We start from the raw sequence: 23,607 nt of genomic DNA, 5'->3' as shown, positions 1-23,607 counted from the left end.
TTTATCACGCGCGTGCAAAATACATTGCACCCGCGAGATAAAAACTGAACAACAGAACGCAATCTCAGTCAAAACTGACTGCAATTGCGTTCCTACTTGCGCGGGTTTGCCGCACTGCATCGGGACACATCCGGACCTAATCCGGACACGCTCGTGTGAAAGAGGCCTAAGAGGCGTGTATCTCTTAGAAATTCAGCTGCATCTTAGGAACTGTTTGCATCACATTTTTCCCTATGTTTAACATATATATATATATATATATATATATATATATATATATATATATATATATATATATATATATATATTGGGAACAAAGGATGCAAAAGCATCATATTGATTCTGTTTAAATCCTGCAGAAAAAAGATTGGCCAGTACTACTTATGCAGAGATTCTGCGGTAAGGATGTCTCCAACAGTGCTTGTAGCTGCATACGGCTCTGCTATGTACATAAAGCCTAAAACGTGGTGGTCATCTTGTGACTGTAGGACATCTGCTTGGGTCCTGTCAAGTGACATTCATACTTCTTTCTGCCATTTCATGATGGGGGATATAGATCTGTCTGGTCAGCTATACTTGCACTCTCTCCTCATAATGAGTAATAAGCAGTAACTGTCGGACACCCTGTAGTTTTATGGAGTAGTCCTTCAAAGCCTTGAATATTTTGCTGTTGTGTCAGATCTGAATTCCTGGTTTTGTTCAGCTTTTTGAGAGAAACTGGATCCAGGGGAGGAAAGAAATCTTTTTGAGAAACTGGATTCAATACAGTACAATAATTTCTATTTTTATTTAAGTGTACATGTTCTTGTTTATAGTGCTTTTGTATCTTTTTTTTTTTTTTTTTTCTTTATCTTTTTAAGGTATGCATCAATGTGGAAAGGATGTCTAACACTGTATAGTGGAAGAGGAGGGGAACTTCAGAAAATAGGAGAGTAAGTACATGTCTTCTTCCTTCACCTACCATCGCCTTGGTGATGTTTTTTCTTTTCTCTAACCAAACCAGAAGCTCTTCTGTCAACACGGCGTGTACATGGTGCCAGTTTATTCTAAAGCATTTCTGTAACCTCTGGGAATAAGCTCCAGATATTCATTTATTACATGTTTTTTATACAGTACGTATGAGTTACTTGTCGCTCAGTGACTTTCATCACATATATGTAGAAACAGTTTACCATCTGCCATATTGTGAGAAACAAATGTCTCAGTATAATGTAGTAGCAAAATTATATAAAAATGAGCATAAGCCACAAAAAGTGGTATTGCAGCGTTATTCAGGGTATTAATAATGTTATTTAGTATTAAAGCGCCATTCATTACATGTAGCTGTATGAAAAGGGATGCACATACATAATTTAAAAAAAAGTACAATAAGAACGAACAAGACAAGTTACAAACTGGTACAGAAGGAGAGAGGACCCTGCCGCAAGGGCTTACAGTCTACAGGGGTGTGTGATTATTGTCTGATAAATTGGAGGGGGCGGTCTCCTGACATTTTGGCAGGATTGGGCTACAGTCTTGCTGTCTCTCACCAGTGCAGTAATATGCTTTGCAATATCCCATGTAATCTCTATGGGATTGCATGATATCACATATGTATAATTCCATAAACCCAATTAAATATCCTGCAGATATCTCCAGTAGCATATTGAATATGAGATTATGATGCAAGCTTACATAATACTGCATCTTAAAGGGGTTGTCCACTTTCTTATATTTTCTAATATAAGATCAGCAGGGTCTGAATCCCGGCCTCCCCTGTTAATCCTGTGAGGGCTGCATTCTCTTCACTGTTACCTGCTCGCCTATCTTGAGGGTAGGTCGTCAATTTGACAAAAGCAGAAAACCCCTATTAAGGGGTTGTCTCATTAAAACAACTCCTCTTCTATCTGCAGGATAAGAGGATAAGTGTCTGATCAGTGGGGGGCCAAGTTTTAGGAGCACGTGTCGACCTCAAGAATGAATGCCTGTCTACCGCTTCATTCAAATGAAGAACACAGTCAATTTTCTTGTGATCGGCACTCCGCCGATCAAACGCATGCTCTATCCCAGGGATGCTCAACCTGCGGCCCTCCAGATGTTGCAAAACGACAGCTCCCAGCATGCCTGGACAGCCTACAGCTATCAGTCTACAGCAAGGCATTGTGGGAGTTGTAGTTTTACGACAGCTGGAGGGCTGCAGGTTGAGCATGCCTGCTCTATCCTGTGGATAGGAGGCAAGTTGTCCTCATGGGACAGCACCTTTAGCAAGCCTGAGTTGACCTGTTATTTTGTGATTACCAAAGATACATATTTATTGGGAATGACACATCTACAATACAAGGTGCGGTCTTGTCCGCACAGTTTATGTGCTAGTTCAACAGTGGGATTATTCTCTCCCATTGCATGAATAGAATAAATATAACTGAATGCTGTGCATGGGACATAGGCCCACTAAAGTACATTGCAAGGTCAGTCATAGCAAATGCTGACTGCACTCACTCCTGTCTCTGTTCCTGGTTTCTGACGTTTAATGTGCCTGGTTTGTGACTAGACTAGCCTCCTGTTTAGTTTTGCAGGGTACTCATGTTCCTGCTGTGCTGGTTTCTTCTGAATAAGAAGCACAATACATGCGTAGGCAATAAGTTACCGTACCTTCTACGGGTCTGGCACCCTTTTGAGCAGCGTGGAATTATTTTTTATTTCAATGTATTAACACTTTAGCCTTATCTCCAATGGCAAATCTGAAACACAGGACACACAAGCAGTTTTTGTTAAAATCTGCCAGCACAAAATGTACTGCGGTCTACAGGCAGCATGTTATAGTACATGAGGCGCTGAGCAGATTGATATATAGTTTTATGGGAAAAGATTCAGTAAAACTTGTACTTTATACATTTATATCTCTGCTATTTCTGATTTCATTGTACATGGGGAGGTGTAGTCAGTGATTGATAGCATTCTCTGTGTAAGTGTGTATACAGACATAGCTGTCAGCCACTGATAACTGTACACAGGGGAGGTGTTATCAGTGATTGCATTCCCTGTGTAAATGTGTATACAGAGATAGCCGTCAGTCACTGATAGCTGTACACAGGGGAGGTGTTATCAGTGATTTATAGCATTCTCTGTGTCACTGTATATAGTGATAGCTGTCAGTCACTGATAACACCTCCCCCATAAACAATGAAGTCAGAAATAGCAGAGATTTAAATGTATAAATTAGGGTAGGTTCACATACGCGGCAACCAACTCTATTAGTCTGTGCCAGCAGAGAAACAGACTGCTGGAGTTTAATATGTCTGGCATAGCCCAATACTGCTGCACACTGCCAGATCCCCATTGATTATAATGGGATCCAACAGGGATCCAGTTGCTTTCGGGCATAAATATAGAATTTTTGGACGAATACCATTGCATGCAGGAACTCTTGGTGTTTTTTTTTTTCCCCATAGAATGTCAAATCATCCTGTAGACCTAAGAGTTAAAATGCCTTTTGCCGTTTGCAAAAAATCTTGAACGCAACAAAGGTTGCCCCTGGGGAAAAAGCCAGACACATCAGGATGGATTCACACCTGCAGCTTTAGTGCGGTTATTTTTTTACTGCAGTTGGCCAACAGAGAGAGAGAGGAAAAATATCAAAGGACTTTGTTGCACCTCCCTTTTGTATCTACACCTGCATAAAAAAAAATTATATATGGGGGAGTCCAAATATAGGTAGATTTCGGATAAACTCAGATCTAGGTGTTGCAGCATTCTGTGATGGGGGTGGTGGAAAATGGGCCTGGGTAACTTCCTAAGCTGGACAGAAAATGGTGACTTTTGGTCCTTGCAGTCCTGGCATTTTGTGGCTTCACCCGGTGGCTCATGCATAGACCTGGATGCAGCGTTCGAGAACTTAGAGGTTATCCGAGACTATAAAATGATCCCCCATAGGCCGGGCCCCTCACAATAAATATAAATACCTGACTCCCTGTGTCGCTTCTGGTCCTGCTCTTGCTTCTCCCTATGCACGGATGAAAACATCCAGTGTCGGGGGGGTTGTAGTCAATGGCAGGTGGGGACAGGGATGAGCCTCCCTAGCATCACCTGCGATGCTAGGGTGGCTCGTCCGGTCCCTGCCTGCCAATGTGAGGGACCCAGGCATATGGGAGAGCTTTTTATCGTCTTGGATAACCACTTTAAGCTCCACCTCTCTATGCAGTGGTAACTCCAGACTGCTCCAGCAGGAGACAGTAAGCTCATAGTGGCTACAGTTGTGGTGTGCTCCTCTAGCATCTTGTATGTAGTTTCCCTGCCATCAGAGAGCTGCAGTGACTGCTGGCTAGTTTTCGGAGCATAACTCCTTGATTATAGAGCCTAATAACATCATCTCTGCTGGTAGTGGATCTGCCAAAGTTATGTAGAGGCGCCGGCGCATACACTGCCGGTCTAAATCTATGCCAGCTTCTTTGCTGGCATACTTTTAGAACATTTCTACGTCTAAAACGGGTAGAAAATAATAAATGAGATTAGCCTGCTGGCCCACCCTCATAACGCCCCCTTTTTAGACCTGACTTGAGCTTGTAAAAGTCGCAGATTGCAGTGCAAGGGTAATCTGTGAAAGATATATGCCAGAAAACTGGCATCTATCAGTTGGTAAAAGGCCCCCTTTGTCCCTTCAGGATGTACTTGGCTTTGGCTTATGGGAGTGGTAATTTATCACATCACTCCCTTCTACGTTTGTCCCTGCACTGTGATGCTCCCATCCAGTTGTGGAGCAGAGAACATCAGCTCAGGCCCATTCACTTAGGTTCCCATGCACAGTGCTTAGTAGGGGTCATAAACTAAATAGACCTTGTTCTTGTGATTGGTAAAGGTCCCAGAGCCTGAACTCTTCTAGATCACTAGGATATTCCACAATATTATATGGAAGCACCCCTTTAAATGTAAATGCATGAGAAACTGCACTATGTGAACTTTGCATTTAGAGGAAATGCTAAATCTTAAAATATATGTATTCCTCCTACAGGTATTTGTGCAAGATGTGTACATCTTAACACTCAATAGCTTAGTAATCTGTGCTTCAAGGGTTTGATACCTAAATTCTAGGTGGCATCTGAACCTACTTTTGCATGTAACATTTTGTTAATGTTATTTCAGCATTTTCTTCACTGTTTGTTCTGGTTTAAGGACTGGCAGCCTGGAAACTCAAGTCCTCTATTTATTCACAGGCCAGGTACGGTGCAGGCAGCCGCAATGCGAGCTTCCACACACTACCCTGACCCGAGGGAGCCCCCTCTAGGGCTGTGAAAAGGTAAAGCCATGCTAGCTCTGTCCTATTTCCGCTGGATGATTTGCATGACGGACAGGTTTTGTTTTTTTGCTTCGTTGGCAAAATTTGGTTCCATTTCATGTAAAAAATAAATTTAAAAAATGACAAAAAAAGTAAAATGTATACTGTACGTATTCAACGTTTGTGGACAGAAATAGACATGTAGGTAACTTCTCCTGCCAGAGAAGTAGTCCTCTCCTACAAGTGGGCAGAAACACTGTGGCAAAAATGTATAGAAGATAACAGAAGTAGGGGCATTAAATGGGTAATCTATAATTATAAAAAAAATGGCCTTCCCCTTTAAAGTATATACAGCATTTAGGATACTTTGATACAGCACTTAGATGTCTGGAAAAACTTGTGCTAAATGATACAGATTAGAAAAAATAGCAATGAAAATGCTTCAAATGGTAAGCGGGTTTTACATGCGTTTTACATGCTGCTGAAAAATACTTCAGTAATGAGTCTGCACCAATGTACACTGTGTGAATACCCCCTAACCTTTGACATCTCCGACTTTTTATACATGCTCCCTCATGTTCCGATCTAAAGTTAGTATGAGTTTGGAACTTTTTTTGCTGCAGATTTGTAATTAACTGCAGTAACCATAACGGCAGATAGGCATTCTGGTCAGCAAGATATGAAATGCTGTAAAATATGTTGTGTGTATGCAGAGTATAGAAAAACATTTACATGTGGGAGGGCACACCCTTACTATTTCTACTTGCAGTACTATACAAATGCACGGCTCTGATAGCATTTTCTGCGTTCTTTAAAGGATCCACATGCCCTAAGAATTGCATTTTTGAAAGTATGTACCTTTTACTTCTAAATTTCCTTGCTATTAGGCTTCTTATAGATAAGCGTGTCCTTTGCGGAAATCACGCTCTGTGTGTGAGCATGTTTTCTCGTTATGGACACTGTTCGGTACAGCATTATAATGATTTATAATGTTGTGTGTCTCTGCATGATCTACTTCTACTGACTTATATTGACACCATTATTCCAGTACAAGCAACGTCAAGCAGACACAAATCATGATAATGCTATGCACACAGCAAAACGAGCAGTGTCCATAATGAGAAATCACGCTCATACACGGAGCATGATTTCCACACACGCTCATCTGAAAGAGGCCTTAAGCATTATTCTCATGCTTATTAAATTGCAATACTAAAGAATCTTTTCTTTGCTTTGTATCATTCGTTTGTTATTCCTCATGGAAATGTATGAATAAGGCTAGTTTCACACTAGCGGCAGGGGACTCCGGCATGGCTGTTCCAGCGGGTGAACAGCTTGTCGGATCCATCCTGCCGCTAGTTCACGTGTGCCCCCGGACTGCCGCTCTGTCCCCATTGACTATAATGAGGACGGGAGCGGAGTTCCAGCGGCAGCACGGCAGCGCACGCTGAGAAGCAGCCGGACTAAAAGTACTGCATGCACGTGTGTTTCAGTGGAATAACAATTCTGGAGGATCTTTTCATATAACTATGTTCCTCTATTATTCTAGAAGTTTATGAATTATTTGAAGCATGTGCGATATAACTATATATCGCAATATATTATTTTCTTCTGTATGTATATAAATGACATGGCCATCATCAGCCCCATGCCATTGTCATATCATCCATGTCCCCCAGCCAGCGCCATCAGCTCCATGCCATTGCCACCATCATTATGTCCTCCTGCCAGCACCGTCAGCCCCATGCCATAGCCATCCACCCCCGGTAGATTCAGGCCCCTGCTAATATACTTAACTTTCCTGCAGGGTGCACTGCTCGCTGATGGAGTCCGCAGGAGACGGACCATGTCTTCTTTCCAGCATGCAGAAACAAAACGTCCCACGGCGCAAAAAACGTCCACAGGTCACCAGGATCAGGAGTACAGTATTTTATTGCAGCAATACACAAACAATTGTTTCCAGCATGCACTGGGGAGGGACCTGACATCACACACAGCGCCAGCCAGCGCGCTGACTATGTGTGCATGCAAGGCCCTGGGCAGTGCAGGGCAGTGTGGAGTCGGGGGGACACAGAGTGGTGAGAATCTTCTTCAGTTCACTACCACTTCGTGGTCATCTATCACGATATGGCGATATAGCTAAAATCTATATATTTGCCCGAATTTATGGCGATAATATCATATATCGTTTATATCACCCACGCCTAACTGATAGCACTGATTGGATAGTGTTAGATGGTGCAGAGACCCTTCTCGAACTGGTAAACACCCAGCTGGACCTTTACTGCAATAATTATAGTGGATGGCACTCCTTATACGGCTATTGGTGCTCAGTGGAGATAATCAATGAGATTTATGAAGTAACCACGGCACTCAATGAGTGCCGTGGTTACTTCGTGGACCTTTACTGCATACTCCTGGCAATTCATTCATAAATGTCAGAGTATGTCTAGGATTAATAGAGGAATTTTACTCTTATGGTGCTGACATATTCCGCAGCGCTTTACAGACATTACCATCACTCAGTCCCCAATGGAGCTCACAATCTTAGGCTAGTTTTACACTAGCGTTGGACATCTCCGGCAGGCTGTTCCAGCGGTGAACAGCCTACCGGAGATGTCTGGAGCCTGCCATTGATGTGGATGTCTGGATCCGAATGATACTTGACACTCACCAACCCCTTTCACTGCCAAACATGCTGAGAATCAGTTGGACAAAAAACTGCTGGGAGCAGTAGTTTTTGTCCAGCCTGTTCTCAGCATATTTGCCATGTTGCTGTTCCCCATTATAGTAAATGGGGTTAGATGGCAATGCGGTAACTTACAGCAGCCTGCTGGATCTAAAAATGCTAGTGTGAAACTAGCATAAATTCCCTCCAGTATATCTTTGTAATGTGGGAGAAAACTCGAGTACCCGGAGGAAACCCACTAGTGCTAACCACTGAGCCACTGTGCTGCCCACACTCATTCAATTCTGGCTCTGTGGGTCCCTGGTTGTCTTCACTGCACTTCTGGTCCCGGCAGCATGTAAACTTTATGCACTACTGGATCAAATGTAGTGCTGCAGCCAATGACTGGCTTCAGCAGGGACTTGCCACCAAGGGGAATGTGATCCAGCAGTCATGTACCAGTAGGGGACACATCACTGCAGAGGCCAGCTATTGGCTACAGCAGTGCACATGACCCTGTCTGTACAGGACGGGTAATGCAGTGAAGGCCACCTGGGAGCCAGAGCATAGCAATGGGGAGCAAGGTAAGTTTATTTCCCTTCACAGGTCCTGCTGAGTATATGTTTGTCTGTCTGTGCGTGTGTATGGGGGGTGGGAATAAAAAAATGTTTTGGGGGGTTTGGTGCCAGTAATGGGGTACTCCTTGCTGTACAAAGTATGAAAGCCAGACAGTCTACTAGGTTGAGTCCTCACATTCCAAAATTTTATATTTATCAGGAAAGTGATTTACCTTTTAAAAATCTTTTAGACCTAAGATATGTTGGGAATAGGATCTGTGTGTATTATTATTTATTTTTTTACATAATGTGGAGCATTGTTTTGTCGTCATAATGTGGATGATTAGCCCTAAGCTTCACAAAATAACGCCCCGTTTGTGGCCTTATAACGCTTAGGTTTCTTTCATAAATGAGTGGCGTTACCTGTCTTTTTAGAGTACTTTCTTCCTTTTAATTTTGTGTCTTTTTCACTCTAGATTTTGCATGGTGTATTCAGAAGTGCCAAACTTTAGTGAACCAAATCAAGACTTTTCCAACCCACAACAGAAAGCAAATCCAAATAAAACTGTAAGTTATGTTTGTGTACTGTAGGTTTAAAAATGGATGACCTGGCCTAGGATAGGCCATCAATATTATATTTGTACGGTCTGCACCCATGGTGATCAGCTCTTTAAAGCGACCATGGGGATCGCCTAGTGGTCCATACTTTTCATAGCAGCTGTGGTCCCTTCTAGAAGTTAATGGGCAGGGCGAAGAGTCAGATACTACTGATATGTTATTGGTGCCTTCTCCTAAGGATAGGCAATGAATTGTAATACAAACCTGGATTGGCCATTTAAGACCATGTTAGAGCTAAGTAAATATATTTGTATAGAATTTCTAACTGGCTGCAGGTAACAATTAACCACTTCACATCCGCCCATAGGATATAAACGTCCTATGGGTGGATGTTTATCTCCGAATGGACGTTCTGGAACGTCCATTCAGAGATGGCAGCTGCACACCAATCTCGTCAGTGACAGCAGGGCAACCCAGAGAGAAGGTAGGGACAGTCGCGGTATACACAGCGCTCAACGAGATCAGGAGGCGCTATGCACTTCCTTTCCCGACTTGATGGTCATGTGACTGCTGGGGTCGGGAGAGTGCAGGTGCTGCGGGTCTTCCATAGACCTCAATCAGCCCTGCACTGAGACTGTACAGCCTCTCTGGGGGCTGTGATTCCCCTGTAACTGGGGCTACTATGTCAGCCCCAGTTACAGGAGAAATCAATCGAAAAAAAAAAAAAAATGTGAATTTAAATGTCCCCCAGAGGTCTTGTATGACCTTATGGGGGATGCAAAGTGTAAAATAAAAAACAAAAAAAAATTGTGTTAAAAAAAAAAAAAAGTTTCACGTAATAAAATATAATTCCTTAATTAACCACCTCAGCTCCCCTAGCTTAAACCCCCTTAATGACCAGACCACTTTTTACAATTCTGCACTACACTACTTTCACGGTTTATTGCTCAATCATACAACTTACCACCCAAATGAATTTTACCTCCTTTTCTTCTCACTAATAGAGCTTTCATTTGGTGGTATTTCATTGCTGCTGACATTTTAAAGCGAACCTTTCACCACATTTTCACTTTATAAACTATCAACAGTACCTTATAGATTATCTTGAGTGTGTAGTTATCCATGTTAGTCCCGCTCTCCTGCGCTGTTTATTCATAAAAAAATCTTCTTATAAAGTTCAAATTTCTTGCTCAAACAGTCAAGCAACAAGTCAAGGGGGTAGCCCTTCCCTCTCCTCTGGCCGTACCGCCCCTGCCCTAACGCCGCCTCTATGCCTTTTAATTGACAGCCGGCTCAGTCGCCGGGACGGCGGTTCTGAATCCTGCGCATGCGCCGTCCGCCTCCGCCGCTCGTTCCCGTCTTTCGGGCGTACACAAGCGCGACCATGTAACAGAATCGCGCATGCGCCGTACGCGATGCCTGCCTGTCTGCGCTCTCACTCCCGTGCGCGCGCTCCACTATCTTCAGGCTCCAAGTGCCCCACGTGATCACTGAAGTCTACAGTGATCACGTGGGGCACTTGGAGCCTGAAGATAGTGGAGCGCGCGCACGGGAGTGAGAGAGCAGACAGGCAGGCATCGCGTACGGCGCATGCGCGATTCTGTTACATGGTCGCGCTTGTGTACGCCCGAAAGACGGGAACGAGCAGAGGAGGCGGACGGCGCATGCGCAGGATTCAGAACCGCCGTCCCGGCGACTGAGCCGGCTGTCAATTAAAAGGCATAGAGGCGGCGTTAGGGCAGGGGCGGTACGGCCAGAGGAGAGGGAAGGGCTACCCCCTTGACTTGTTGCTTGACTGTTTGAGCAAGAAATTTGAACTTTATAAGAAGATTTTTTTATGAATAAACAGCGCAGGAGAGCGGGACTAACATGGATAACTACACACTCAAGATAATCTATAAGGTACTGTTGATAGTTTATAAAGTGAAAATGTGGTGAAAGGTTCGCTTTAACTATTTTTGTTGTTATTGAAATTTACCGATTTTTTTTTATTTTATTTTTTTGCAAAAAAAATGTAATTTTTCACTTTCGGTTGTATTTAAAAAAAAAATAAAACTACGTTTCTATATACATTGTTCTCTAAATGTATTGTTCTACATGTCTTTTGATAAAAAAAAATGCTATAAGTGTATATTTATTGGTTTGCGCAAAAGTTATAGCATTTACAAACTATAGTACAAAAATGTGAATTTCCGCATTTTTAAGCAACTCTGACTTTCTGAGCACATGTCATGTTTCCTGAGGTTCTACAATGCCCAGACAGTAGAAACACCCCACAAATGACCCCATTTCAGAAAGTAGACACCCTAAGGTATTCGCTGATGGGCATAGTGAGTTCATAGAAGATTTTATTTTTTGTCACGAGTTAGCGGAAAATTATGATTTTTTTTTTTCTTGCAAAGTCTCATATTCCACTAACTTGTGACAAAAAATAAAAACTTCCATGAACTCAGTATGCCCATCACGAAATACCTTGAGGTGTCTTCTTTCCAAAATGGGGTCACTTGTGGGGTATTTATACTGCCCTGGCATTTTAACCACCTCCGGACCGCCTAACGCAGATGTGCGGTCCGGAGGTGGCAGCCCTGCGCAGAGTCACGCATATATGCGTCATCTCGCGAGGGCCGGGATTTCCTGTGAACGCGCGCGCGCTCACAGAAACGGAAGGTAAGCGAGTAGATCTCCAGCCTGCCAGCGGCGATCGCTCGCTGGCAGGCTGGAGATCCGAATTTTTTAACGCCTAACAGGTATATTAGACGCTGTTTTTAGAACAGCGTCTAATATACCTCCTACCTGGTCCTCTGGTGGTCCCTTTTGTTAGGATCGACCACCAGAGGACACAGGTAGGTCAGTAAAGTCGCACCAAACACTACACTACACCCCCCCCCCCCCCGTCACTTATTAACCCTTTATGAACCCCTGATCACCCCATATAAACTCCCTGATCACCCCCCTGTCATTGATCACCCCCCTGTCAGGCTCCGTTCAGATGTCCGTATGATTTTTACGGATCCACGGATACATGGATCGGATCCGCAAAACACATGCGGACGTCTGAATGGAGCCTTACAGGGGGTGATCAATGACAGGCGGGTGATCACCCATATACACTCCCTGATCACCCCCCTGTCATTGATCACCCCCCTGTAAGGCTCCATTCAGACGTCCGCATGTGTTTTGCGGATCCGATCCATGGATCCGTAAAAATCATACGGACGTCTGAATGGAGCCTTACAGGGGGGTGATCAATGACAGGGGGGTGATCAGGGAGTCTATATGGGTGATCACCCCCCCCTGTCATTGATCACCCCCCCCTGTCATTGATCACCCCCCCTGTCATTGATCACCCCCCTGTCATTGATCATCCCCCTGGTAAGGCTCCATTCAGACATTTTTTTTGGCACAAGTTAGCGGAAATTTTTTGTTTGTTTTTGTTTTTGTTTTTTTCTTACTAAGTCTCATATTCCACTAACTTGTGTCAAAAAATAAAATCTCACATGAACTCACCGTACCCCTCACGGAATCCAAATGCGTAAACATTTTTAGACATTTATATTCCAGACTTCTTATCACGCTTTAGGGCCCCTAAAAAGCCAGGGCAGTATAAATACCCCACATGTGACCCCATTTCGGAAAGAAGACACCCCAAGGTATTCCGTGAGGGGCATATTGAGTCCATGAAAGATTGAAATTTTTGTCCTAAGTTAGCGGAAAGTGAGACTTTGTGAGAAAAAAACAAAAAAAATCAATATCCGCTAACTTATGCAAAAAAAAATAAAAAATTCTAGGAACTCGCCAGGCCCCTCATTGAATACCTTGGGGTGTCTTCTTTCCAAAGTGGGGTCACATGTGGGGTATTTATACTGCCCTGGCTTTTTAGGGGCCCGAAAGTGTGAGAAGAAGTCTGGGATCCAAATGTCAAAAAATGCCCTCCTAAAAGGAATTTGGGCCCCTTTGCGCATCTAGGCTGCAAAAAAGTGTCACACATGTGGTATCGCCGTACTCAGGAGAAGTTGGGCAATGTGTTTTGGGGTGTCATTTTACATATACCCATGCTGGGTCAAATGCCAACTTTGTATAAAAAAATTGGAAAAGTTGTCTTTTGCCAAGATATTTCTCTCACCCAGCATGGGTATATGTAAAATTACACCCCAAAACACATTCCCCAACTTCTCCTGAGTACGGCGATACCAGATGTGTGACACTTTTTTGCAGCCAAGGTGGGCAAAGGGGCACATATTCCAAAGTTCACCTTTCGGATTTCACCGGTCATTTTTTACACATTTCGATTGCAAAGTTCTTCTCACACATTTGGGCCCCTAAATTGCCAGGGCAGTATAACTACCCCACAAGTGACCCCATTTTGGAAAGAAGACACCCCAAGGTATTCCGTGAGGGGCATGGCGAGTTCCTAGAATTTTTTATTTTTTGTCGCAAGTTAGTGGAATATGAGACTTTGTAAGAAAAAAAATTATCATCATTTTCCGCTAACTTGTGACAAAAAATAAAAAGTTCTATGAACTCACTATGCCCATCAGCGAATACCTTAGGGTGTCTACTTTCCAAAATGGGGTCATTTGTGGGGTTTTTCTACTGTCTGGGCATTGTAGAACCTCAGGAATCATGACAGGTGCTCAGAAAGTCAGAGCTGCTTCAAAATGCGGAAATTCACATTTTTGTACCATAGTTTGTAAACGCTATAACTTTTACCCAAACCATTTTTTTTTTTTTTGCCCAAACATTTTTTTTTTATCAAAGACATGTAGAACTATAAATTTAGCGAAAAATTTATATATGGATGTCGTTTTTTTTGCAAAATTTTACAGCTGAAAGTGAAAAATTTCATTTTTTTGCAAAAAAATTGTTACATTTCGATTAATAACAAAAAAAGTAAAAATGTCAGCAGCAATAAAATACCACCAAATGAAAGCTCTATTAGTGAGAAGAAAAGGAGGTAAAATTCATTTGGGTGGTAAGTTGCATGACCGAGCGATAAACGGTGAAAGTAGTGTAGTGCCGAAGTGTAAAAAGTGCTCTGGTCATGAAGGGGGTTTTAGCTAGCGGGGCTGAAGTGGTTAAGGGCCCTAATGCGTGAGAAGTAGTTTGAAATCCAAATGTGTAAAAAATGCCCTGTGAAATCCTAAAGGTGCTCTTTAGAATTTGGGCCCGTTTGCCCACCTAGACTGCAAAAAAGTGTCACACATGTGGTATCGCCGTACTCAGAAGAAGTAGGGCAATGTGTTTTGGGGTGTCTTTTTACATATACCCATGCTGGGTGAGAGAAATATCAAAAATTGCTTTATTATGTAAAACTGAAACAAAGATATCATTGTGTCCGTAACAACCTGCTCTATAACAATAGCACATGATCTACCCTGTGAATGTCGTAAAATAATAAAAACTGTGCCAAAACAGACATTCGAAAATTGGGTCACTTTTTTGGAGTTTCTACTGTAAGGGTGCATCTGGGGGGCTTCAAACAGGACATGGCATCTAAAAATCCAATCAGGCCTGATCGGGAAAACACTGCGTTTTGGGTGGAGGGCGAGCTAAGGTGACACTAATAATATTATAGATCTGACTGTGATCAGTTCTGATCACTTACAGATACTATAAAAGTACCAATGCTGATTAGCAATACGCTAATCGGCGAATCAGTGACTGCAGTGCGCTGGGCGCTAACCGACGCTAACTACCTAACAAAGGGGCCTAAACTATCCTAAAATCTAACCGTTAATACTAGTGGGAAAAAAAATGCTTTATTATGTAAAACTGAAACAAAGATATCATTGTGTCCGTAACAACCTGCTCTATAAAAATGTCGTAAAATAATAAAAACTGTGCCAAAACAGACATTCGAAAATTGGGTCACTTTTTTGGAGTTTCTACTGTAAGGGTGCATCTGGGGGGCTTCAAACAGGACATGGCATCTAAAAACCAGTTCAGTAAAATCTGCCTTTCAAAAACCATATGACTCTCCTTTTCTTCTGCGCCCTGCTGTGTGCCCTTAACATCTGTTTCCGACCACATGTGGGGTGTTTCTATAAACTGCCGAATCAAGGTAATAATTATTGAGTTTTGTTTGGCTGTTAACCCTCGATGTGTTAAAGAAAAAAATGAATTAAAATGGAAAATATGCCAAAAAGTGAAATTTAAAAATGTCATCTCCATTTTCCTTTAATTCTTGTGGAACCACCTAAAGGGTTAGCAAAGTTAGTAAAATCAGTTTTGAGTAACTTGAGGGGTTTCCACTATGTAAGCCCCACAAAGTGAATTCAGACCTGAAGTGGTCCTGAAAAAGTGGGTTATAGACATATGGGGAATGTTAAAGGGGTTGTCCGAGTTGATAAGTGTACCCGGACATACCTCCATTTTTACCCAGGCAGCCCCCCTGACTTGAGCATCAGAGCAGTTCATGCGCCGATGCTCTCCTTTGCCCTGCGCTAAATCGTGTAGGGCGAAGGAATTTTCAGGAGTTCCGGTGATGAACCGGGCCAGTTAAACGGCTAGGACAGTGCTAAAGCACGCCCATCAGAGCCGGTGACGTCACCGAACACACTGCAGGGCGAAATCTTCCACCCGGCAGTGTGTTATTATAAACAAGAGCCCTTGCCCTGCGCTATCCAGTGCAGGGCAAAGGAGATCATCAGAGGTGCTGCCTGGGTGAGAATATGGGTATGTCCAGGTTCAGCTCTCAACCCGGACAACCCCTTTAAGTAATAAATATTTTATGAGGTATGACTTTCTGTTTTAAAAGCAGAGAAATTTAACCTGTTTCCCGGTCCTTAAGGACACGTACGTCCTATGTACAGGGAGTGCAGAATTATTAGGAAAGTTGTATTTTTGAGGATTCATTTTATTATTGAACAACAACCATGTTCTCAATGAACCCAAAAAACTCATTAATATCAAAGCTGAATATTTTTGGAAGTAGTTTTTAGTTTGTTTTTAGCTATTTTAGGGGGATATCTGTGTGTGCAGGTGACTTACTGTGCATAATTATTAGGCAACTTAACAAAAAACAAATATATACCCATTTCAATTATTTATTTTTACCAGTGAAACCAATATAACATCTCAACATTCACAAATATACATTTCTGACATTCAAAAACAAAACAAAAACAAATCAGTGACCAATATAGCCACCTTTCTTTGCAAGGACACTCAAAAGCCTGCCATCCATGGATTCTGTCAGTGTTTTGATCTGTTCACCATCAACATTGCGTGCAGCAGCAACCACAGCCTCCCAGATACTTTTCAGAGAGATGTTCTGTTTTCCCTCCTTGTAAATCTCACATTTGATGATGGACCACAGGTTCTCAATGGGGTTCAGATCAGGTGAACAAGGAGGCCATGTCATTAGATTTTCTTCTTTTATACCCTTTCTTGCCAGCCACGCTGTGGAGTACTTGGACGCGTGTGATGGAGCATTGTCCTGCATGAAAATCATGTTTTTCTTGAAGGATGCAGACTTCTTCCTGTACCACTGCTTGAAGAAGGTGTCTTCCAGAAACTGGTAGTAGGACTGGGAGTTGAGCTTGACTCCATCCTCAACCCGAAAAGGCCCCACAAGCTCATCTTTGATGATACCAGCCCAAACCAGTACTCCACCTCCACCTTGCTGGCGTCTGAGTCGGACTGGCGCTCTCTGCCCTTTACCAATCCAGCCACGGGCCCATCCATCTGGCCCATCAAGACTCACTCTCATTTCATCAGTCCATAAAACCTTAGAAAAATCAGTCTTGAGATATTTCTTGGCCCAGTCTTGACGTTTCAGCTTGTGTGTCTTGTTCAGTGGTGGTCGTCTTTCAGCCTTTCTTACCTTGGCCATGTCTCTGAGTATTGCACACCTTGTGCTTTTGGGCACTCCAGTGATGTTGCAGCTCTGAAATATGGCCAAACTGGTGGCAAGTGGCATCTTGGCAGCTGCACGCTTGACTTTTCTCAGTTCATGGGCAGTTATTTTGCGCCTTGGTTTTTCCACACGCTTCTTGCGACCCTGTTGACTATTTTGAATGAAACACTTGATTGTTCGATGATCACGCTTCAGAAGCTTTGCAATTTTAAGAGCGCTGCATCCCTCTGCAAGATATCTCACTATTTTTGACTTTTCTGAGCCTGTCAAGTCCTTCTTTTGACCCATTTTGCCAAAGGAAGTTGCCTAATAATTATGCACACCTGATATAGGATGTTGATGTCATTAGACCACACCCCTTCTCATTACAGAGATGCACATCACCTAATATGCTTAATTGGTAGTAGGCTTTCGAGCCTATACAGCTTGGAGTAAGACAACATGCATAAAGAGGATGATGTGGTCAAAATACTAATTTGCCTAATAATTCTGCACTCCCTGTATTTCCGATCACCGCCACTTGGCACCTTGGCTAAATGTGAGAAGGGAAGGGGGGGTCCCATCAATTCAGATCTGCGTTTTTACCTTGTGTGGCGGGCGGCGGTGCCATCGGGTCCCCTTGCGGCTGTAGGGGGACCCGATGGCATGGAAGGCAGCGTGATGCCTTCCTAAAGCATCTGCGCTGCCTTCTGGTGCCGAGCCTGTGAGATCCAGACACCTGGATCTCACAGGCCGGAAGCTGTACGAGTAATAGACACAGTATTACTCATACAGCAAATGCATTCCAATACAGAAATATTGGAATGCATTGTAAAAGGGATTAGACCCCCAAAAGTTGAAGTCCCGAAGTGGGACCAAAAATTAAGTAAAAAAAAAGTTGAAAAGATAAAGTTTTTCCCCCAAAAAAATTAAAGTAAAAATAAACAGACATATAGACATATTGGGTATTGCCACGTCCGTATCGACAGGCTATATAAAAATATCACATGACCTAACCCGTAAGATGAACACCGTAAAAAATAAAAACTGTCCTAAATAAACAATTTTTTTGTCACCTTACATCACAAAAAGTACAACAGTAAGCGATTAAAAACGCGTATGCCCACCAAAATAGTACCAATCTAACCGTCACCTCTCAAAAAATGAGCCCCTACCTAAGACAATCGCCCAAAAAAAAAAAAAAAAAAATATGGCTCAGAATATGGAGACACTAAAACCTAATTTTGTTTTGTTTTAAAAAAGCTGTTATTGTGTAAAACTTAAGTAAATTAAAAAATATATACATATTAGGCATCGCCGCGTCTGTAATAACCTGCTCTATAAAAATATCACATGAACACCGTAAAAAACAAACAAAAAACGGTGTCAAAAAAGCTATTTTGTTGTCATTTTACATCACAAAAAGTGTAATAGCAAGCGATTCAAAAGTCATATGCACCTTCAACTCATCCCAGCAAAAAATGAGACCCTACCTAAGATAATCGCACAAAAACTGAAAAAACTATGGCTTTGTCTATGGAGACACTAAAACATGATATTTTTTTTGTTTAAAAAATGTATATTATTGTGTAAAACTTACATAAATAAATAAAAAGTATACATATTAGGTATCGCCTCATCCGTGACAACCTGCTCTATATAAAAATACCACATGATCTAACCTGTCAGATGAATGATGTAAATATCAAAAAAAGTGCCAAAACAGCTATTTCTTGTTAACTTGTCTCACAAAAAGTGTAATATAGAGCAACCAAAAATCATATGTACCCTAAACTAGTACCAACAAAACTTTCACCCTTTCCCGTAGTTTCTAAGGCTACTTTCACACTTGCGTTCGGAGCGGATCCGTCTGGGGTCTGCACAGACGGATCCGCTCCTATAATGCAGACGATGGGATCCGTTCAGAACGTCTGCATTATATATTAGAAAAAAATTCTAAGTGTGAAAGTTAGTCAGACGGATCCGTCCAGACTTTACATTGAAAGTCAATGGGCGACGGATCAGTTTGAAAATTGAGCCATATTGTGTCAACTTCAAACGGATCCGTCCCCATTGACTTACATTGTAAGTCTGGACGCATCCGTTTGCCTCCGCATGGCCAGGCGGACACCCGAACGCTGCAAGCCTGCGGAGCGGAGGCCAAACAGTGCCAGACTGATGCATTCTGAGCGGATCCGCATCCACTCAGAATGCATTAGGGCTGGACGGATGAGTTCGGGGCCGCTTGTGAGAGCCTTCAAACGGAACTCACAAGCGGAGCCCCGAATGCAAGTGTGAAAGTAGCCTTAAATGGGGTCACTTTTTTGGAGTTTCTACTCTAGGGGTGCAACAGGGGGGCTTCAAATGGGACATGGTGTAAAAAAAACAGTCCAGCAAAATCTGCCTTCCAAAAACTGTATGGCATTCCTTTCCTTCTGTGCTCTGCCGTGTGCCCGTACAGCAGTTTACTGTAAACTACAGAATCGGGGCAAATATTAAGTTTTGTTTAGCTGTTAACAATTGCTTTGTAACTGGAAAAAAAAATTAATTCTGAAATTTCATCTCTATTTGCCAATAACTTTTGTGAAACACCTAAAGGGTTAACGACGTTTGTACAATCAGTTTTGAATACCTTGAGGGTGTAGTTTCTAGAATGGGGTCATTTTTAGGTGGTTTCTATTATGTAAGCCTCACAAAGTGACTTTATACCTGAACTGGTGCTTAAAAAGTTGTTTTCCTTATCATCCACCATGACGGCTACCATGGAGAGATGACCCTTGACCTCTATAGGGGCAGGAACACAGAGAGTTTAAAAGGCCACCACCCACTCTCACCCTCAGTTTTTTCCTGCCCCTATGGAGGCACCTACACAGAGCAGCTCCGGAAGGATGTATTGTTAATACTTGGATGAAGATTTTATCCTGAACTCCCTCTGCCCTCCTGCAGTGTATTCCAATGCTGGGCAGAGGTGGAGCAACGGGGAGTTAACTCGTCCTCCGCTTGGGGTCCTTTTTTCCTCCACAAAAAACCCGGTGTCTTCCTTCCTTTCCAGACGAGGAAGCTGACCGTAGATCCAGCGCTGCACGCCGGCCTTACCATTGCCGCTGGCCGGGTGGGGGCGGAGTTAGACGCAGTGGAACACATGACGCCGGGCGCGCTGTGTTGATGTCAGACGCTGCTCGGCTTAAAGAGCGGCACTTTCAAATCACACAGCCTCAACTGTGAGTCCTCCCTGCTTGTCTACTCTGGACACCCCAGCAATCACCATGGATCAGGCAGAACCCCCCTCGGCCACTCCAACTGTGAGTTACCCTGTGGGGGTCATGAAACAAATGTATCCTTCCTTTATATTTGGGCTAATGTATAGCTGCTCCTCTTTTATAGGGAGCAACGGCAAAGATTAAAGCCAGAAACACAAGATGTGCCACTTGTGCTAAAAGGCTGCAAGAAGGTTATGCAAAAAAACTTTGCAAGCCATGTATTTATGCCCTAATGAAAGAGGAACAGCCGTCCATCCTAACGGAGGTTAAATCGATGATACAGAATGAAATCAAATCCTCGCTAGCCTCCCTTAAACCTGTTTCCGCACCTCCGCCAAAAATGTTAATTCCATCCTCCTCTGATCTAGAGGACATGGATTTGGGCCCTTCCGAACCTAGACTAATTGAGGGTGATGAAACTCTGTCAGAAGGGGGCATTATTGAGGATGATAGAAAATATTTCTTCTCATCCGTGGAAATTAAAGACCTATTGACAGCTGTACAGTCTACTATGGGCATAGAGGATGTCCAGAAACCTAAATCGGTTCAGGATGAAATGTTCGGTGGGCTCAGAACAAAAAAATTAAAAAAAATTTCCCTGTGAATGAGAACATTAGAGACATGATCTTAGACGAATGTAGTGATCCTGAGAAGAGACTAGGAGTCTCCAGGGAATTTAAGCAAAGATTATTGTTTGACCCAACAGAAACAAAAATATTTAATGACACGCCTAAGATCGACATACAAGTCACTAAAGTGGTAAAAAAGACTTCCTTGCCATTCGAGGACCCTTCTCAATTGTCCGATCCTATGGAAAGGAAAGCCGATGCCCTGCTATGTTGAGAGGCTTCTATGTATGGTATCAAGACCAACATCGCCGCCACATCTGTCGCCAGAACCATGTATATCTGTCTAAATGAGTTTGAAAACCACATAAAAAATAAAACCCCTAGGGAGGAAATCTTAGGTTTAATTACTTTACTGAGGTCTGCCATTTCCTTTTTAGAGGACGTTTCCGCAGAATCCATATGTTTTGCTGCCAAGGATGCAGCTCTATCTAACTCCGCACATTGCGACTTATTGGGTGAAAACCTGGGGAGGACACAGAACATCTAAAGCAAAACTTTGCTCTATTGCCTTCTCCGGCAATGTGTTTGGTCCTGTGTTGGACACAATGCTGGAAAGGGCAACAGACACAAAAAAGGGTTTTCCTGAAGAGAAAAAGAAAAAACCCTTTTGTCCCTTTCCCTCTCAGTCGAAATCATATAGAGGCAAAGGTGAAACGGTGGCGTTATCCCAAAGGGGACAGGGGCAATCCACAGAATAAACAAACCGAAAAACTATTACTCCAAAGTAGGGGGCGGATTGAGGAATTTTCTGTTACCCTGGCAGGAAGTAACCCAGAATCCTTGGGCCATAAACTTAATCCAAAATGGATATCGTATAGAACTTTCCTCAATCCCCCCCAAGAAGGTTTCAACTAACCTCACACAACCTCAAAACATTGCAAAAAATCTGGCAAGGAGTCCTAGATTTAAAATCAGCAGGCGTAATAACGGAGGTCCCCAACCCCGAAAGAGGGAGGGGTTTTTAGTCAAGTTTATTCCTGATCCAAAAACCAGACTGATCCTCCCGTACTATAATAAATCTAAAAGGATTAAATCGACACATATTATACCGGAAATTCTAAATGGAGTCCATTTCCTCCATCGTTCCACTAATCAAAAAAGGTTCATGCATGATGTCCATAGACCTAAAAAACTTGTATTATCGCGTCCCCATACATCAGCAGTCTCAGGCCTACTGAAGATTCGCCCTGCAAGACGAAAAAGGCATAATAAATTACAGCTTTACCCTTCGGCATCTCCTCCGCTCCCAGGGTATTTACGAAAATTGTAGTAGAAATGACCGCCTTTTTCAGACTAAAGAAAGTAAAAAATGTTTCCTACCTAGACGACTTTCTGATCGTAGGAGACTCATCAACAGAGACACACAATATAACCGACTACGTCTTAAAAGAAATGTCAAAACTGAGCTGGATAATAAACATAAAAAAATCTTTTTTAACTCCAAACACCCAAATAAAATTTCTGGGAGTACTTCTGGACTCTGTGACCCAGTCATCATCCCTCCCCATAGAAAAGCTGGTGGTTTTCAGGGAGAGTACAAAAATTCCAGGCTCAGAAAAAGTGCTCGATAAGAGAAGCCATGAACATCCTGTGTCACTACGGTGGCTTGGGCCCAAGCCTGCTCCAGAACAATGCTGGCCTGGATCTTAAAGAACTGGGACAGAAAACTGTCCTTACTGGACAGGAGAATATTAATTCCACACCACGTAAAATTAGATCTAAACTGGTGGAAGTTAAGGAAAAACTTGTTAAAACATGTAGCCTGGGAAACAACCCCAGAGGTCCAAATCATAACGGACGCAAGCAATCGGGTGAGGTGCCAAAGTAGACTCCTCAAACTGGCAAGGCAAATGGTCAGACGCAGCAAGTATGAAATCTTCAAATTACAGAGAACTGCGTGCAGTGTGGGAAACCTTAAAAGTAGCCCAGGGCCGACTTCTAAAGAAACACCTAAGTATTTTCGGACAATACGTCAACAGTAGCCTTCTTAAAACTCCAGGGCGGCACAAAATCCCAAGGTTTAATCCGGTTGGCAGAACTAATCTTCCAGTGGGCAGAAGAACATGTCCTATCTATAACGGCGGTCCACTTAAAGGGCTCAGAAAACCTAGAAGCGAACTACCTGAGCAGAAAAACTATAGATCAGGGAGAGTATGCCTTCCTAAAAATTTGCAAAAGGTGGGGAACTCCGCAGATAGATTTGTTCGCGTCAAAAGAAAACGCAAAGGTCAAATGCTTCTGCTCCCTGAATCCCATAGACCGACCGTGGGCAATCGATGCGTTCTCAACCAGGTGGACATGGAACCTGGCATACGCTTTTCCTCCCTGGTCCATAATCCCCAGGGTACTTCAAAAAATCAAAAGGGATCCAACAACAGTAATACTGTTGGTCCCTTTCTGGCCAAAAAGAAGCTGGTTCTCCATCCTGAAAGACCTAGCCTTAGAGGAACCTTCCGAAATCCCATACCATCCGAACCTGCTGTCAAAGGGCCCAATCAATCATCAGAACCCCAGCCTGTTCCTTCTGTCAGCTTGGATGCTGAGGGCGAGCTGCTGAATAGTAAAGGTCTCTCAGGGAAAGTCATCAATACCCTAAAATTGAGCCGTTAAAAAGTAACCACGGCCATTTATATGAAAATATGTAAGAGGTACTGTTCCTGGCTAGGGGATAACTGCCCTAACAAATCACCACCCTGCATCCAGAAAATTCTAGATTTTCTCCAAAAGGGCCTAGACATGGGGCTTGAACCTAACACATTAAAGGTGCAAATGTCGGCCCTAGCAGCATTCTATGATTCCGCCCTATCAAACCACAGGTGGATTAAATGATTCATGAGAGCGGCTTCC

At 43.0% G+C, this 23,607-nt stretch overlaps 1 protein-coding gene across 2 annotated transcripts in view; it reads left to right on the top strand.

Annotated features, from left to right (window-relative positions):
- The window catches only part of NABP1 (nucleic acid binding protein 1), a 67,267-nt gene that overhangs the window by 13,061 nt on the left and 30,599 nt on the right, over nucleotides 1–23,607 (top strand). Inside the window, exons 3-4 of one of the 2 annotated variants that reach the window (XM_044302871.1) lie at nucleotides 861–932; nucleotides 8,953–9,043. In XM_044302871.1, the coding sequence (XP_044158806.1) occupies nucleotides 861–932; nucleotides 8,953–9,043 (163 nt within the window). The remainder of the gene's footprint in view (nucleotides 1–860; nucleotides 933–8,952; nucleotides 9,044–23,607) is intronic. The other variant, XM_044302873.1, reaches the window with a different exon arrangement.

The sequence above is a fragment of the Bufo gargarizans genome, chromosome 8 (genome assembly GCF_014858855.1).
Source record: "Bufo gargarizans isolate SCDJY-AF-19 chromosome 8, ASM1485885v1, whole genome shotgun sequence".
In the NCBI taxonomy this organism is placed as follows: Eukaryota; Metazoa; Chordata; class Amphibia; order Anura; family Bufonidae; genus Bufo; species Bufo gargarizans.
The sequence above is the reverse complement of the archived record's forward strand: the minus strand, read 5'-3'. Positions and strand labels throughout refer to the sequence as shown.